The following is a 17,535-nucleotide window of genomic DNA, read 5'->3' as shown; positions in this document are numbered from 1 at the left end:
CTACTGCCAATCATTGTCTAGCCCATGCCCTGGGGCAGACTGCAAGATCAGCCTACTCATCACTGACAAGCTTGGGTTTGGACCTGCTGCCTTTGCCTACCCCTGGGCTGCCCTCTGCAACCCCCCAGTACCTGTTGCTTTCTGCTAGGCCGCAGCCTGGAGCTTCCCAGCCCCTGCTCCACTCAGGTACCCTGTCTCTAGCTCCCTGTAGCCAGGCCCATCTCCCTCTACAAACAGAGAGAGACTATTTGGGTTCCTGGCTCACAGCCTTTTTATACAGGCCAGCTGTGGCTGCATCCCTAATCAGCCCAGCTTTTAGAGCTGCAGCCCTCTCCACGACTACTTTTTAAACCCCTCAGGGCAGGTGCGAGTAACCACCCCGCTACACACCCATAGAATATCAGGGTTGGAAGGGACCTCAGGAGGTCATCTAATCCAACCCCCTGCTCAAAGCAGGCCCAATCCCCAGACAGATTTTTGCCCCAGATCCCTAAATGGTCCCCTTGAGGATTGAACTCATAACCCTGGGTTTAAGCAGGCCAATGCTCAAACCACTGAGCTATCCCTCTCCCCATCACAGATGAACATATTTCACAAAGCAATGTCTCCATATTGGACATCTCAGTCCTCATCCTCAAAAGAAATTTGCACAACACTGTCAAAAGATGAGCGTGGGTATTTAAATTCATAACTCTGCTGAACAGTAAAAAAGATGGACTTAGAGATGCTGGTTTTATGGCTCATTACAACAATTTGTAATTGTAACATACTATTATTGAAATGTTGGGTTTGCCTAGCTGAGAGCTAATGACAGCTAGACAGGGATAAGGAAAATATGCTTTATTTTGCAGAAGAAAGGAGAGCCTTGTACTTTGTTACGAAAGACTTTATTTAGTATAAAAATTAAGAATTTTTTATATATACTTACATATAGGCTTTGGTTATGCTAGCATTTGATTGGTGGTTAATAAACCCTGCACTTTTGCAATTTGTTTAACAAAAACCAGCTAAGAACCAGCTTTAACTGTTTTAAAACTGATAAGGGGAGACAGTTTAAAAGTTTAGGGTACTGTGTTTGTGAGGTTTTTGCTTTTTTTTACTGGCTCCTTGTAAGCTGTTAAGGGGGGCTATTAGTGACTTTTACAGTTTTTTTTTTTTGGGCCTGACAATCTGGGTTGACAGATTGTTAGGCCCGTTATGTAATTTGCGATTAAGATAGAGGGAGAGATACTGTTTTTTGTATGGGCAGCAGAGTTTTTATTTATAGCATTATAGAGACATTTTGCATATTGCATTACTATTTAAATAATACATAAGAAAAACAGAAAATAATTTATTTAACAATTGTACGGAAGAGGCCAGTAAACCATGACTTAAGGTTTGGAAGGAGGTTTTTAAAATTAAAGGTGTGATTAAGAGATACAGCATGGAAAATAACAGCAGCATTTTTAATAGCTTGTAAATTATTTTTTAATTAAGCTAGAGTGATTAACATAAAAACAGCATTTTTTTTGATGCAAGCATAAGCTTTTTTTAATTTAGCATTTATGGCATTTAGCACACGTTTATTTTGCAAAGTTATTTTTGCTATTTTATTAATTTTTTGTTGCAATTTTTGGAAAGCATTTATTGATGCATTAGTTATTTTTTTAAGCTTTGCAGAAATATTTATAACTGCTTTTTTGACCTTAGCCATTTTTAACCCAGGAATGTGTGCACGGACAAAAGAGTGAAATTTTGTTTGTTTGATAACTAAGGGATTGTGGCACTGACTATAAATTAGTTAGGTATACTAGGTGGTTTAATTTTTTAAATGTTTTGGTGAATAATTTAGTTTTAGCTGCATTTTTTTATGGATTTGTTAGGATTTGGTATGTGGGAGCCCACACTCCCTTAACCGGTTTAAATGCTCGGAAGGAGCACTGTGAATGTTTATATTTTTATTTAGAAAGTGTTTAAGTATGTTTTTATAACTATAGATTAGGTGGTATTTTTGATGTGTTTGTAAGGGCAGTGGGCCAAGTTTAGTGCTTAAGATTATTTTGAATGGCTATTAGCTGGTTATTTAGGAAATACTGAATTTTTAAACATATTAGATTTTACTGTAATGCTTTTTTAGCTTTAGTGATATTTAATATTATTTTTTATTTACAGTTTAAAGATTTTTACTTTAAAAAGAGACATAATTAACTTTACCAGAATTTTGATTGCTTTTTACTTTTAACTCCTGCTTTTAAACACTGAAAGAAAACATTACTATTTATACTGCTTTTTAAAGCCTAATAACATTTTAATTATATAGCACTGTATATATTTTTAGCTAATTTAATTAAATTGTTTATAGCCAAATGATTGCAATTTAATAATTTTTTTGCTTGAATTTATTTATAAACATTTTAAAGACATAAACAACTTTTTTTAGCATTTTTATAAAGTTTAACTGCTGTTTTTTTTAGCAACTACAGAGTTAACTTTTTACTTTTTTTTAAATTACTTGCTAGTTTTTTAACAGCTATTTTTATTAACTTAAATGACCATTTTAAGTATTGTTTTGGGTATTTGAAATTTTTATGCTTACATTTACTTATTTTTTTATTACATTTTTAAAATTTTTTAATTTGTTTTTCAATTTTTTTGTTTGTTGCTTGCCCGCCTGTGCCCGATCCTGCTTTTTTTGCTGAACCGTCCCTTTTATGGGCACCAACTTGTTCCACTACCAGTTTAGCTAGGAGGGTGGGCTTCTCAACTAGCCCCTACCCTTCCTGGTTTCTTTCCTTAAACATTTTTACTTACAAGACTCCCAAGTCCTCCCTTGTGAGGCTTGCCACCTGGACAAAAACACATGGCCCATTGGCGTTTAACTATTTAATTTTTTTTTGACATTCCTTTCTGAACACCAGGTAAAGGCCATTTACTTAACATATAATTTAAAGGACTATTTTTAGAGGGTTTATTCAGAGACCCACCCATTTGTTTTCTGACACTCAAAAAGAGAATTATACAGAGAGCAGAGGGAATTACGGTTTAATTTAGGTTTTTTTACTTTTATATACTGACTGCTACAGGGGACGGGACAGAAGGATCTTAATTTGACCTCAGAGCTTTATCACACGCAATGGCTTCCACCCTGAGGAATTACGAACGAGAGGTTTAGTTCCACCCACACACCTAATGCCCAAATGAACAGAGCAAAAAAACAACAGTAACTGGTTAAACAGAACAGAATCAGAACCAGATAGCAAACCAGAACCAGATAGTGTTTTCTTATTCTATTAGGGCTCACCTTATTGGAGCATGAACCCCAGGGGCTGCAACGGAGTGAGGAAGAGGGGCTAAACACCCCTGTGGCGCCACTCCTAGTTCGCCGCAGCCATCCGGAGTCTGATGTCCGAGCTAGGAGGGTCCCATCCGGGTCGCCAGAAACTGTTACCAAAATGTTGGGTTTGCCTAGCTGAGAGCCAATGACAGCCAGACAGGGATAAGGAAAATATGCTTTATTTTGCAGAAGAAAGGAGAGCCCTGTACCTCGGTACAAAAGACTTTATTTACTACAAAAATTAGGAATTTTTTATACACACTCACACACAGGCTTCGGTTGTGCTAGCATTTGATTGGTGGTTAACAAACCCTGCACTTCTGCAATTTGTTTAGCAAAAACCAGCTAAGAACCAGCTTTAACTGTTTTAAAATTGATAAGGGGAGACAGTTTAAAAGTTTAGGGTACTGTGTCCGTGAGGCTTTTTCTTTTTCTTACTGGCTGCTTGTAAGCTGTTAAGGGGGGCTACCAGTGACTTTTACAGTACCCTGCTGCCTACTACCCACCTTTGTCCTACTACTGCAGAAGTATTGATTGTCCACTTCAGTTTAAGTGATATCCTACGACATGTGTGAACCCCATTTGCTTAACAATCTGTCCAACCTTGTATTTAGCTTGGCCACTCTGGTCTACCTTCCCCAGTTCTGAGGAAGAACTCTGTGAAGTTTGAAAGCTTGTCCCTTCCACAAACAGAAGTTGGTCCAATAAAAAAAATTAGCTCAGCCTCCTTGTCTCACTGATTTTGAGATACTTTATTCATTGAAATGGTGGCAATGAGGAAATAAACTTTAAAAGAAAATATAAGGATTGTATTTCATGGTTGAAAGGGCAGAAAAGACGGTTACTCACCTTTGTAACTGTTGTCCTTCGAGATGTATTGCTCATATCCATTCCAAGTAGGTGTGTGCGCGCCGCATGCACGTCCGTCGGAAGATTTTTACCCTAGCAACACTCGGTGGGTCGGCTGGGCGCCGCCTGGCATGGCGCCGCTATGGCACCGAATATATACCCCTGCCGACCCGTCCGCTCCTCAGTTCCTTCTTGCTGGCTACTCCGACAGTGGGGAAGGAGGGCGGGTTTTGGAATGGATATGAGCAACACATCTCGAAGAACAACAGTTACAAAGGTGAGTAACCATCTTTTCTTCTTCGAGTGCTTGCTCATATCCATTCCAAGTAGGTGAATCCCAAACCTTACCTAGGCGGTGGGGTCGGAGTGAGATACTGCAGAGCCGAAGGCTGTGTCCTCTCTGGATTGCTGCACCAGGGCATAATGGGAAGTGAAGGTATGTACTGAAGACCATGTAGCTGCTCAACATATCTCCTGGATGGGTACTCGAGCTAGGAAGGCGGCTGAAGAGGCCTGAACCCTGGTGGGATGGGCGGTGATATGCCCCGGAGAGACATGAGCTAGGTCATACGGATGCACACCGTTACCCATGACAAAATTCTCTGAGAAGAGACGGGTAGGCCTTTCATCCGACCAGCCACTGCCACAAAAAATTGGGGCATTTTGTGGAAGGGTCTCTTCCAATCAATGTAGAAGGCGAGTGCCCTACGGACGTCGAGGGAATGCAACTGCTGTTCTCTACGAGATGTATGCGGTTTGGGAAAGAAGACCAGGAGGAATATGTCCTGGTTGAGATGGAAGGCCGAGACTACTTTAGGGAGGAACGCCGGATGTGGACGTAACTGCACTTTGTCTTTGTGGAACACCGTGTATGGTGGGTCCACCATCAGAGCCTGAAGCTCAGAGACTCTTCTAGCTGATGTGATGGCCACAAGGAAAGCTGTTTTCCATGACAAATACAGGAGCGAGCAGGTCACCAGTGGCTCGAATGGAGGAGTAGTAAGTCTCGTCAGGACCAAGTTAAGGTCCCAGGAAGGGGCAGGGCGTCGTACTAGGGGGTATAGATGCTCCAAACCTTTGAGGAACCTCAAGACCATAGGGTGGGAGAAGACAGAGTAAGTACCTTCTCCGGAGTGGAAAGTAGAAATAGCCGCCAAGTGCACTTGCAATGATGAGATAGCGAGGCCTTGCTGTTTAAGATACCAGAGGTAGTCCAATATAGTGGGAATGGGAACTTCCGTGGGCGTTATATTTTGTGTTTGACACCAGCAAGAAAAACGCTTCCACTTGGCCAAGTATGTAGACCGGGTGGAAGGTTTTCTACTACTCAGGAGTACTTCTCACACTGGGGCAGAGCAACATAACTCTGACTGGATTAACCATGCAGGAGCCACGCTGTGAGATGGAGCGATTGCAGGTCTGGGTGGTGAAGCCTGCCGTGGTCCTGCGTTATAAGATCCTGATGCAGGGGCAGAGTGATCGGGTTGGCTATCAAGTGGTCCAGCAACGTGGTGTACCAGTGCTGTTGGGGCCACACAGGGGCGATCAGGATCAGGTAAGCCCTGTCCCTGCAGAGCTTTAAGAGAACCCTGTGCACCAGTGGGAAGGGTGGAAAGGCGTACAGCAGCTGGTTCTTCCACGAGATTAGGAAGGCATCCAATATCGAACCCGGGGCTAGACCTTGGAAGGAGCAGAACTTCTGGCACTTCCTGTTGTCGCGGGAAGCGAAGAGGTCTATGTGGAGAAAGCCCCACTTCTGGAAGATGGAATGCAGAACATCCGGGCGAAGCGACAACTCGTGAGACCGAAAGGATCTGCTGAGATGGTCTGCCAGGGTGTTCTGGACTCCTGGGAGGAATGATGCTACAAGGTCTATCGAGTGGACTATGCAAAATTCCCACAATTGGATCGCCTCCTGACAAAGGGGGGAGGATCGAGTCCCTCCCTGCTTGTTTATGTAGTGCATGGCCGTTGTGTTGTCGGTAAGCACTGAAACACAACGACCTTGCAGATGTTGTAGGAACGTCTAGCATGCCAGGCGGACTGCTCTCAGCTCCTGGACGTTTATGTGCAACGCTAGCTCTTGAGATGACCAGAGGCCTTGCGTGCCACGATGGTCTAGCTGAGCCCCCCAGCCGAGAGACGACGCGTCCGTCGTTAGGGACACCGAGGGCTGCCTCGGATGGAACGGCAGTCCTGCACAAACCAGGGAGGGTGTTAGCCACCAGTTGAGGGAGTCTAAGATGCTCTGAGGAATGGTGACCACCGTGTCTATGGTATCTCTGGCTGGATGGTACACTGAGGCGAGCCAAGTTTGAAGGGGACGCATGCGTAGTTTTGCGTGCTTGGTTACAAAGGTACATGCGGCCCTGTGACTGAGGAGGCTCAGACAGGTGCGAGCCGAGGTTGTTGGAAAGGTTTGGAGGCTTTTTATAACAGAGACTAGTGCTTGAAACTGAGGCAGTGGCAGGCAGGCTTTTGTGAGTTTGGAGTCCAGAATGGCCCCAATGAATTCTATTCTTTGAGTGGGTACGAGAGTAGACTTCTCTAGATTGATCATCAGGCCCAGTCTCTCGAATAGGTCCATGATGATGGCTACGTGCCGGGTGACCTGGGCCTCAGTGCACTTTGTAAAGACGCGAGGGGCCGTAGAGAGGCCAGACGGAAGGACTGCAAACTGGAAATGTTGGCGGTGCACCGTAAACTGTAGGTACCGTCTGTGTGGGGGGTAAATAGCGATATGGAAATATGCGTCCTTCATGTCGAGAGCAGCGTACCAGTCTCCGGGATCCAAGGAAGGGATAATGGTCCCCAGGGATACCATGCGGAACTTCAACTTCTTCAGAAACATGTTAAGTCCTCGCAGGTCCAGGATGGGTCAAAGACCTCCTTTTGCTTTGGGGATTAGGAAATATCGAGAGTAAAATCCCCTGCCCCTTAATTCCTCCGGTACCTCCTCTATAGCTCCGATCGAGAGGAGCGTGCGAACCTCTTGCCAGAGGAACTGCTTGTGAGAGGGGTCCCTGAAGAGGGATGGGGAGGGGGGATGAGAGGGAGGGGGTGAAATAAATTGAAGGTGGTATCCAAATTCCACCGTGCGTAGGACCCAGCGATCCGAGATTAATTGGGACCACGCAGGGAGGAAGGAGGAAAGGCGGTTGGAAAACTGAAGGGGATCCTGGGAAAGGACTGGTGCTCTGCTCTTGGGCGCACCTTCAAAAGTTCGCTTTCAGGCCCAGCGCTGGTTTGGCGGGACCAGTATTGTGTCCGCCTTGGGACCCAGATTGTTGCCTGCGGTTCCCACGACCGTGCCTTCTGCCAAAGTCTTGACGCGGTCTGGGTGGGAGGTAGGGGCGCTGGGGTTGGCTACGGAAGGACCTGCATTGGGTCTGTGGAGTGTGCATCCCAAGGGAACACATGATCACCTGATTGTCCTTAAGACTCTGTAGTCTAGGGTCCGTTTTCTGGGAAAAAAGGCCCTGGCCTTCAAACGACAGGTCCTGGATGGTGTGTTGCAGTTCAGGAGGTAGACCTGACACTTGCAGCCATAAGATCCTCCTCATAGTAATTCCCAAGGCAATGGTTCTGGCCGCCGAATCCGCAGTGTCGAGGGAGGACTGCAGGACATCTGCGCCACTTTCTTTCCTTCCTCGAGAAGGGCTTGGAATTCCTGGTGGGAGTCTGGTGGGACCAGCTCAGTGAACTTACTCACCGACTGCCAGGTGTTATAATTGTATCTACTGAGCAGGGCCTGTTGGTTCACCACCCTGAGTTGGAGACCCCCTGCAGAGTAGACTTTACGTCCCAACAGGTCCATCCGCTCATTGACGGATTGAACCACCAGGGAGCATGGAGGAGGGTGGGTATATAGGTATTCGTACCCTTTGGAGGGTACCATATACTTTCTTTCCACCCCTCTGGCCGTAGGAGGGATAGACGCCGGGGATTGCCAGATTGTGTCCACTTTGGCTTGGATGGAGCGTATAAATGACAAAGCTACGTGGGTTGGAGCATCCGCCAACAGTATGTCAATCACCGGGTCTTCCTCCACCTGGAGATTGATATTTAAGGCTACTCACTTCAAAAGGTCCTGGTGAGCTCGGAGGTCGATAGGGGGCGGGCTTGAGGAGGATGTACCGGCCACTGCCTCGTCGGGTGAAGAGGAGGACGACAGACCCGGTACCAGTGGTTCCTGTAGGGACTCTTGGTTCAGAGGTACATCAGGGTCCGGGAGGGCCTGAGGGTCCGATGCCTGAGGAGAGTGATCTGTACCCGCTGGAGGGGGGCGGCTAACAGTGGCCTCCGGTGCGCGATGTTCCGACGGGGCGGAATGTGATGGTACCATGGGTTCACCTTGGGCCTGGTGATATGCCCAAGGCGTCCAAAAGGACCACTGATGAGGATCTTGGTCTGGACCTTGAGCCTCATGGAGAACCCGGCTGTGTGTCTCTGAATCAGGATAGGCAGCACTATCAGCATGCGAAGACTCAGACGCGTGCCTCGATGGCCATGGCGGAGCGGAGGCCGTTTGAGGATAAGCCCTGTCTCTAGGGTACCGTATTTTGTGCCGCACTGGAGAGCGGTACCAGGATCCGTACCGGTACCGAGAGCATGATCGGGACCTGCGACCGGCATGGTGCCGGGAGATCGACCGGGATCTTGATGCTCTATGATGAGAACGGCTGCGGTGCGAACGGTGCCGGGAGCTGAACCAGTGCCTGGAGTATCGGTCCAGTGAGCGGGACCTCAAGTGGTGCCGCGAGTGCGACTGGTACCAGGGAGGAGTTCGGTACCAGGACTGCGAGTGGCGCCTGGACCTGGAGCGATGATGAGATTGAGAGTGTTGGCGGGACCTCAGTCTTGAGTGCTGTCTGCCTGAGGTGCCGATGGAAGGTGGTCTTACCATGGCAGGCTTGCCTGTCGATTGAATAACCCGCACCGGCGGTGCTGGGGGTTGAGGCAGGGCGGGCTCCATTAAGGCAATAAGTTCCCTTGCCGTAGCAAATGTCTCTGGCGTAGTGGGAACGAGAAGCTATACTGAGGCATGTGCCGGGGAGCTGTCACGCACTGGACTCGACGGCTCTTGCACGGCCGGAATCAATGGTGCGGAGATTGTCGGCGCCGTGGCAGTTAGTGGTGCCGGGCGGCTCGACTTAGATTGCTGCTCAGACTGCGGTGCAGATAGTGGGGCCGCAAGAGCTTTAAGCTTCTTGGTACGCGGGGAGAGGGAGCGGTGCCAGGCCGGTTCCTGGGCCAGACGTTTGGTGCTGAGCTGTCTTCGCGGTGCTGGCACTCTCCGGTGCCGATGAGGCACTTCTCCCCGGCGCGGACTGTCTGGCAGCCGGTGCCGAAGGTGGAGGAGTGAGGGCTGCCTCCATTAGGAGCTGCTTAAGGCGAAAGTCCTGCTCCTTTTTCGTCCGCGGCTTGAACAATTTGCAGATCCAGCACTTGTCTGCAAGGTGGGATTCCCCCAAGCACTTGAGGCAGGAGTCGTGGGGGTCTCCCGTGGGCATCGGCCGGCGGCAGGCCGAGCACGGTTTGAAACCCGGTGAGCCAGGCATGGGCCTGGGCACCGGGAGAGGGAAAGGGCTAATCCCCGACCCTCTGAACTATATACACTAACTACGTTTACAAAAATCTATTAACTAGAACTACAGAGAATAAACTATATACACAATAAGTATTAGAGTGAAAAGCTAGGGAAGTGGAGATCAGCTAAGCTGCGCTCCACTGTTCCAACGACCGACACGGGCGGTAAGAAGGAACTGAGGAGCGGACAGTTGGCAGGGGTATATATTCGGTGCCATAGTGGCGCCATGCCAGGGGGCGCCCAGCCGACCCACTGATTGTTGCTAGGGTAAAAATCTTCCGACGGACGTGCATGTGGCGTGCACACACCTACTTGGAATGGATATGAGCAAGCACTCAAAGAAGAATAAAAAAACTTGGAGCATTATATTAAAATGCCACATAGGTCATGTCAATTCAATAAGGTACCTAAGCATGTACAAATCCCACTGTTTGAGTAACATAATGGTGCTCAAAGCTACCTTAAGGCAGCACCTGAAAATTTCCCTACTTTAGGGGACTCCTTAACAACTGCTGCTCCCCTTGGTTGGGGGGTTATCAGGGGCAGAGCTAGAATGCAATGTGCTTCAGCAATCTTAACTAATGAAGCATCATTTATAGAGCAGTTATAATAATAAGAGATATACCAATCTCCTAGAACTGGAAGGGACCTTGAAAGGTCATCAAGTCCAGCCCCTTACCTTCACTAGCAGGACCAACTACTGATTTTTGCCCCAGATCCCTAAGTGACCCCCTCAAGGATTGAACTCACAACCCTGGGTTTAGCAGGCCAATGCTCAAGCCACTGAGCTATCCCTCCCCCCCTTATTCACCAGCACAAGTTAGAGAAGCTTTAACTTGTACCAGGGAGCAATTCAGCCACCAGCAGCCTCCAAAGGTAGATCAGGTGGGGACTCCCAGGTGTGTCAAGCACTGTTCTGGCAAAACAGAGAATCTGGCCCAAAGTATACTATACTTACACTTAATTAGATCCAAATAAATCCTATTTTTGCTTCTCTGGTTGCATTAATGTTGAAGGCTGGATGACATTTTGGAACATATTTTTGAAGGGGATATCTATCTTTATGTAACCCTTCTGCCCCTCTAGTTGGCAGCAACGAGGGCCGGGTTCAGTATCCAGGGGTTCCGTTTCAGTAACACAATGCATAACTGGCTCGAGCCCCCACCCAGTGACCTGGGACACTCACATACCACACCCCCCTGGGCACCTCTAGGAGGCAATACTTCCCCTCTCGCAAGCACGGAGTCTGAGTGTAGCAAAATCTTTTTTAATAAAGGAAGGAATCAATGCGGCATCCCATTGGAGAAACACCACAAACAGGGTTATAACACAAACCATAAACAAAAACCCACCTCCAAGTACGTTTGGCACTGTCCTTTTTCCGCTTAGGGTTTTAAGTCCAATCACCCCAAAGTCCAACAACCCAAAAGTCTCTGGTCAATGCCACCCCAGAGTTCGAGAGTCTATCTGTAAAGGTCCCTCCCCCCAGCCTGGGTAGAAAGGGGCACCTTACGTGGTCCAGGGCCAACTGCCCTGCCTCTCCGTGGGTTCTGCTTCCGCCTTCTCCACGAACTGCTCCGCTTTACCAGCTGCTCCACTCTGCTCCTCCAGCCGTCCTCAGGAACTGCTCCGCTCCACCAGCTGCTCTGCTCCATGAGCTGCTCTGCAAAACTGCTCGGCTCTGCTCACTCTGTGGGCCGCTCCACCTGTCCCACAGTTACTCCGCTCTGCCAGCCGCTCTGCTGCCACCAGCTGTCCCGTGATCCGCTCCAGCCGTCCTCGCAACTGCTCCACTCCGCCAGCTGCTCTGTTCCACAGCATATCTTCAGGCTCCCCCACTAGTTAGCACAATGCTCAGTGCTCTCAGCTCAGTCATTTCAGCTTTTTTGTGATTTCAACTCTTAGTGATCTCAGCTCTTAGTGGGGGAGCCCCAGCACTAGTGCACCATTAGCCCAAAGTGCATTCAGCTCAGTAACCTGTATTTAGATTCTTGAGGGAATAAAAAAAATCAACTCTGACATTCTACAGTGGAGAGAGGAGGGGGTGCAACTGGTGCTTCTGGCTCCACAAGGAGACTGCACCACCAGGCACAGATACCTGTCCCCAGCCTCTCTACTTCACTGGGTTTTGGAACCCATGTCCCTTGTCTAGCAAGTACCACCCAACTGAGGGTGAGTCATTTGTCACCAAGCAGTCCCACCGCTCAGCAGTCTGGGATAGGGTAGGCGTGCCTATGCAAATACACTCTCTGACATTCTTTCCACCAGATGTCAGGGTAGAGCTTATCCTGACTCTGCTTACATTTAGGTAGGAACTTGACCAGGTTTACTATTTCTTCATGATCATCATAATTTACCTTTGCCAGATTCTTAGCTTTGTGAGATTTCTGTGAAAAAAAGATTTTCCTCTCTCTCTCTCTCTCTGATATAGCTGTAGGAAGTATTAATTAAAACGTGTATTTTGTGTGTCTGAAAGCAAAAAAGGACCTAATGTTTTCCCATGGGGTTGTATCATAATATTTTATATACAGCATTACAAAGTTTTTAATACTACTTGATAATTTGGTTTTCAGACCACCATATTTTAAAGTATTATTATCAGAGGTTAAAGAGTCTCAATTTCCTACCTGTTTTTTGAAAGCTGCCATAGCTTCTTTGTGTTGTTTGTTTAATGTTTCTGTCTCACGCTGCAGAGTTTCCTGTTCAATGAAAATACTTTAAATTAGCTCAAATTATAATGTGCTTTAAACGTGACTCTTACTTATAGCCTTTCAGTAACAGAGAAATAATATTTTAAGAAAAAATATTGCTATTTTGATTCTTTCTTAAGTAGGTTCTAGGAAAAAATATGAATAAACTAAATTACTTATCTAAAATTGAAGCTCTTGAATGAGAAATATCTTACCTGGTAATTTTCTTTCTGCTAGCAGCTTCTGTCCTAATTCATAACACATGGATAATGCCTCTCACCTGTGGAATTTTGAGGCAGTCCAGAGTTGTTGTTGGAGCCTTACTCTTTACCTCAGGCCACCAGAAAAGTTCTTCCAAAGCTATAAAAATACTCCAGCAATGAATTATTAGTATTAAGACAACAATTTGAAACTGTATTAACTAATCTGAAGGGAATTTTACATTTAAGTCTCTATTTAGAGAAAATTTTCAGTTTGTTACAAATTATATTCTGATAATTTACCAGACTACCAGAGTGGATTAAACAAAGAGAGTAGTTATTAGCAGAGAATACTATCAGGTAAGAAATTTTTCATTGTGCTCCACAGCTTGGGAAGTAAAGGGGAATACATAATATTAATTTAAACTGTTGCTTATTACAATAGAATAATAGGCAAAAAAGTAAGTTCTTCCACATAAAGTAAAAGCTTTGTAATTTAAGGAATTATCTGGGAATCAACCCAGTATTACTTTCCTACCAAAGGACTACATCAATGAATGACATTTCTGTGTTGAGTTCTGTATGAACACAAAATTAATAAAAAATAAAGTTGTAAAACAAATTGGTTAGGAGAAACAGAACGGCCAACTTGCTCTACCACCAGAGGCAGAATTTCTGGTAGCCCAGGGTGAAGAGTGAGACTTAGTCCTTAAGTGTCTAGCATCAACAACTCTAGATCACCTCTGAATTCCACTGATGAAAGGGATTACCTATCTGTTATGAATGAGGAGAAAAACTATGCAGGAGAAAGGTAATATCTTTTATCAGTCAACATATTTATTTGTTTATTTATTTGGTTGATAGATGAAAATTTGTAAATTCTATGGCTATCTAAACTCTGGTGCACAATACATACTACATAAAAGGATATTGAAAAAAATATACAGCTATTCATAAAACAAAAATCAAGAAAAGGAATTTAAACTCAAAAAGAATGATTCCTTAGTCTGTGGTTATTTGAGATTTTGTAGTCAGAACCACATGCTTGTCAAAAATTCATTTTGATATTGGAGTTTAAAGGTTAAAAATCAGTTACAGTGAGTGAGCAAGGATCATGTGAAGAGATTGACAGAAAAACCCATGAAGAATTCTACTTACAGAGGGGTCACCTTTAGGAAGAAAGTCCCAGAGCAAGAACTGAAACATCTGTTAATGGCCAGTGATCAGGAAGCAGACCCAGTGAAAATGCTTGCAGTGAAAAACCAGCAGGAACTTGAACATGAACAAAAGCTGATAGATCTTTGATTGCAGGAAAAGCAAAAGAGCTGATATGGAAAAAGAAGCCCATTTAAGGCATATGGAATGGCTGGGTGCTGAGGAGAAGGCTCACCAGATGCAACAGGAATCTGCCAGACTTCAGCTCCAAGTCTTGGAAGAGCAGAAAAAGCTGATACAACCTGGAAATCCACCCCCTCGTGACAATAAAAACTGGGAGAAAATTTGTCCCATTTACAAAAATACTGACGACATAGAGGAATTTCTATCTACCTGTGAACGTTGACGTGAAATTCACCATATTCCAAGGTATAGCATATGCCTGTCCTGCTGACCAGATTGACTGGGAAAGCTACTGAGGTGTTCAATGAAATGAGTATGGATGAAGCTTTGAATTATGTAAAATATAAAGATACTGTGTTAAAATGTTTTGAGGTTACATCTGAAACTTACAGGTTGAAATTTAGAAATTTTAAAATGTCTAATGATATTTCTTTACGTGGAATGTGCTCCTAAACTGTTAGGTTTTGTCAGGAAGTGGATTACTGGTAAGAAAGCTTGGGGTAAGTTTAAACAATTAATGCAATTAATTACTCTAGAACAGATGTTAAATTTGGTTCCAGATGAGGTCTGGGCTGCTATTTGCGATAAAAAGCCCAGGTCTGTTTTGCACGCTGCTGAGATTGCAGATGAATTTGTGCAGAATGGAAGTCATGAAAGAAGTATGCCCTTGGGAAAGAATAATCACTATTCTCCCTAATCTAAAAGAAGAGAATGGTTTAAAAGTGGGACCAGACCCACTTCTATTAAAAAAGCTCATGGAAGCCCAGAAAAGAAAAACTCATACTCTAAGCAAAGACAAGTGGTATGTCATTTGTGTGGTACACTTGGACACATCAAACCAGAGTGGCCAAATGTAAAAAATAAATCAGGAAATCCAGGAAATGCTAATCCAGTTATCCTAACAACACAGGCAACCCAAATAGAGCTGCCTTGTGTGCAAATGCTGTTACTGTTGTTTCTAAAAGACTTGACCTTAAAACTCATATTAAAGCTAAATATGGGAACAATAACGCAGAGTTTAATAGCTGTGCAGAAGTTAATGGAATCAGGTGTATGGCATGAAGGGACACCACAGCAGATATTACTTTGGTTAAGGCAAGTCTTGTCAGGGAGGCAGATTATTTGTCAGGTGAAAGTGTAATTGTTGTAGCATTATCTGAATATTGTGTAAGAGTGCCTTTGGCTAAAATCCACCTTAAATGTTAAGGAAGGTGTCCCACTCTCCGAACAATTGACTGTGAACAGCCATGTGTGCTGGAATAAGAGAAATGATATCTCAAATTGGTTGTTTGTTGAGAATAGCAGTGTGTCTGCTAAAGGAGAATATTTCTCCAGTCCTTTATCTATAAAGCAGACAGAAGAAGCCCATCAGCCTATGTTGGTTGAAAATTTATCAGTTGTCTTAGAGTCGATTCTGGACATAACTGAAGCCCAGGAAGGAAATATTCCTAAGTTTGTGTCTGCTAGGGATAATGACATTATAACCAGGTTGCATCCAGTTGATGTCATGGCTGCTTCCCAGGGACCAGGCGATTCTGGTGTTTCTATTTTGCCTGTTGCTAGTGCGTTGCTAGATAAAGATATGGCAACCTTGTCTGATCAGGTTGATGATATGACCAGGGCACAAGGAAAGCATAAAGGTGATCTATGTTACACACAGTGTGGAAACTTGTAACAGAAAGGGAATGGACCCTAAACTTGTGTGTGTTGAGCCTGGTAACCTGCATGTTGTCTGCAAGAAGAGCTGCAAAGAGGAAGAGAATGCCTCTAACTTTTTGACTATGGAGTCTAGCAGGAAATTATGTGCCCAAAAGGAAGCTGTGTGAAAATCTTCGTGATGTACCAGAGGTAGTTCTGGGTTTGAGTGAAACTCAGAAGGAGTTTGTTAATTTGTCTGTTATACCAAAGTCAATTCTGAACATAACTAAAGCTCAAAAAGAATCTGTTGCAGTTCATGATATTGCAAAAGGAAAGAAATTTCTGGGTGAAGTCTTAAAAAAGTTAATAGCTGTGCCTAGTGAGGGTAAAAGGGAATTTCTCCCATTAACTTTTAATGAGCCATTGGTGGTAGTCAACAGTTTGTCTACTAAGAAAAATGTGTTGGTGCCTAATGGCCGAAGCCTTCCAAATGAAAATGAATTCACTGACTTTGCCTTGGACTTTGCCTCAGGAGGCTTCATTAGCTAATATTGCAAGTGAACAGTTTGTGTCTTCGGTTCCAAAGGAAGGCTGGATTCCTGGCTTTACACAGCAGAGCAGCCTTGTGAATAAACCCATAGACCCTTTTAATATGTCATCTAATTTCTTAGTAAGCTCTGATTAATCTAATACCTTGTGGATGCAGAAATTGGTAGCTGAAAAGTAGAACTGTAGTTCAGACATAATGACAGAAAATGGTTGTCTCTGGGTACGTCTACACTACGGGATTTTTCCAATTTTACATAAACCGGTTTTGTAAAACAGATTGTATAAAGTCGAGTGCATGTGGCCACACTAAGCATATTAATTCGGCGGTGTGCGTCCATGGTCCAAGGCTAGCATCGATTTCTGGAGCGTTGCACTGTGGGTAGCTATTCTGTAGCTATCCCATAGTTCCTGCAGTCTCCCCCGCCCCTTGGAATTCTGGGTTGAGATCCCAGTGCCTGATGGGGCAAAATCATTGTCACGGGTGGTTCTCGGTAAACATCGTCACTCATTCCTTCCTCCGGGAAAACAACGGCAGACAATCATTTTGCGCCCTTTTTCCCTGGATTGCCCTGGCAGACGCCATAGCACGGCAACCATGGAGCCCGTTCAGCTTTTTTTTTTTTTACTGTCACCGTATGTGTACTGGATGCCGCTAACAGAGGCGTTACTGCAGTGCTACACAGCAGCATTCGTTTGCTTTTACATGATAGCAGAGATGGTTATCAGTCGTTCTGTACCGTCTGCTGCCATTGTAAATTGGCAGTAAGATGACGGTTATCTGTCGTTCTGTATTGTCTGCTGCTATCATGGGTGCCCCGGCTGAGGTCGGCCGGGGGCGCAAAGGCAAAACTGGGAATGACTCCCCGAGTCAATCCCTCCTTTATGGTTTCTAAAAATAGTCAGTCCTGCCTAGAATATGGGGCAAGTGTACTAGAGAACCAGTGTATCAGAGAGCACAGCTGCTCCATGTCAGATCCCGCAGAAATGATGAGCTGCATGCCATTCACGAGGGGTGCCCCTGCAACAACCCCACCCGTTGCTTCCATCCTCTCCCAACCTTCCTGGGCTACCGTGGCAGTGTCCCCCTCATTTGTGTCATGAAGTTATAAAGAATGCAGGAATAAGAAACAGTGACTTGTTAGTGAGATAAAATAAGGGGGAGGCAGCCTCCCGCTGCTATGACAGTCCAGGCAGAACATTAAGCGATGCGGGGAAGAGGAGCCCAGCATCCCGCTGCTATGATAGTCCAGGCAGTACAGAATCTTTTCTTTACACAGGAAAGGGAGGGGGCTGATGGAGCTCAACCCCCAGTTGCTATGATGAGGACGGTTACCAGCCATTCTGTACCATCTACTGGGAATGACC

General features: G+C 45.3%; 1 protein-coding gene across 1 annotated transcript in view; it reads right to left on the bottom strand.

Annotated features, from left to right (window-relative positions):
* CCDC73 (coiled-coil domain containing 73) overlaps window positions 1-17,535 on the bottom strand; it is a 153,524-nt gene that overhangs the window by 93,844 nt on the left and 42,145 nt on the right. Inside the window, exon 4 of the mRNA XM_050955037.1 lies at window positions 12,383-12,454. Within this exon, the coding sequence (XP_050810994.1) occupies window positions 12,383-12,454 (72 nt within the window). The remainder of the gene's footprint in view (window positions 1-12,382; window positions 12,455-17,535) is intronic.

Source organism: Gopherus flavomarginatus, chromosome 5, assembly GCF_025201925.1.
Source record: "Gopherus flavomarginatus isolate rGopFla2 chromosome 5, rGopFla2.mat.asm, whole genome shotgun sequence".
NCBI classification, from domain to species: domain Eukaryota; kingdom Metazoa; phylum Chordata; order Testudines; family Testudinidae; genus Gopherus; species Gopherus flavomarginatus.
Note: the sequence above shows the minus strand (reverse complement) of the source record. Positions and strands in the feature narration are given on the sequence as shown.